This window comes from Geotrypetes seraphini, chromosome 8, assembly GCF_902459505.1.
Source record: "Geotrypetes seraphini chromosome 8, aGeoSer1.1, whole genome shotgun sequence".
Classification (NCBI taxonomy): domain Eukaryota; kingdom Metazoa; phylum Chordata; class Amphibia; order Gymnophiona; family Dermophiidae; genus Geotrypetes; species Geotrypetes seraphini.
Genome location: NC_047091.1, coordinates 89560018 through 89561239, shown reverse-complemented (window position 1 = coordinate 89561239; position 1222 = coordinate 89560018). Strand labels below are relative to the sequence as shown.

Sequence of the window (1222 nt, the reverse complement as noted above, 5' to 3'; positions counted from 1 at the left end):
CTGACAAATACGGTTTGAGATTACTAAGGTGAATTTGGGAGAATCTACTGCTTATCCCATAGATAAGCAACATATTATTTTGTAATCATGCAAGATACATAGACCAGGATTCGGCACAGTTGGAAATAGGTTACTGGGCTTAATTGACCTTTGGACAGTTTACATCAGCCATGATCTTCATATTTACATGTGAAATTATAAGCAGGTATCATATTTGCATATACAGTCCTGGGGGTCTCCCTACTGCTGGTATTTAAACTCCCACCAAGTGTCTGCCTTCACTTTAGAGCACAGATCTGAGCTGGGAGCAAGAGAATTTTCTTTTTTACAATGAAGCAGCTACAGACTTTGTTACTCTGTGTCCTGCTCTGCTTTTCATGTATGTATGGCATTAAATGTTTATAAATTGTATTATATATAAGAATAGTGTAAATAGTAATTCATCAATTCTTTTTTGTTCTGCTTCCAGATGTTCAGTCTCAGACGCCTGTGATGTCTCCTCCTGTTCTCTCTGCTAGACTTGGGCAAAGTGCGACTTTTAACTGTGATGTTGGAGTGAAGGATAACCGTGTTACAGCTTTTCTTCAACAGATCCCGGGAGAAGCTCCAAAGTTCCTCCTGTACCACCATCACTCCTACTCAGCACCAAAGTATGGACCAGGAATTTCAGCAGCACATTTTTCTTCCACTATAAACAGTGCCGGGATAGTGTATCAACTACTCATAAATAATGCAGAAGTTAAAGATACGGCTCTTTATTACTGTGCAAAATGGTATGAGAGTCCCGAAGGATACCACTCTGATAAAGTACTTGACAAAAACCTAGACTGATCTGTGTAGAAGAGCACAAAGAGGAAGAGAAAAGAGCAGGTGTTAGAAGCAAATAGAGTGTGACAGAGGGAAAGAGCAGCGTTGCTAACTTCTGCTTCCTTGTTTTTCCTTCTGCTATGGACAAGGATCCACTTCACAGTGGGAGCAAAACTACCTCTCTATCCCATCCCAAGAATTCATCTGGATTACTGACTCCCAAGTTCTATCTATAGCTTTCACTGGGACACAGTCTATATCTCACTCCCAGTGATAAAAGTAGGTGACTAACTAGGCTTACCAGATGTCGGGAAACCCGGAGATGTCCTCTAGAGCAGTAGTCCCCAACCTTTTTGACACCAAGGACCACTTTTATAGAAGTAAATTTTTCCAGGAACCGGTAGGGGAGAAGGGA

General features: G+C 41.2%; 1 gene segment (V, D, J or C); it reads left to right on the top strand.

Moving 5' to 3' along the window:
- The first annotated feature begins 286 nt into the window (after positions 1 to 286).
- Positions 287 to 831, top strand: LOC117365481. The segment is given in 2 exon segments: positions 287 to 379; positions 470 to 831. Coding segments are annotated over 2 exon segments (411 nt in total).
- The last annotated feature ends 391 nt before the right edge of the window (positions 832 to 1222 follow it).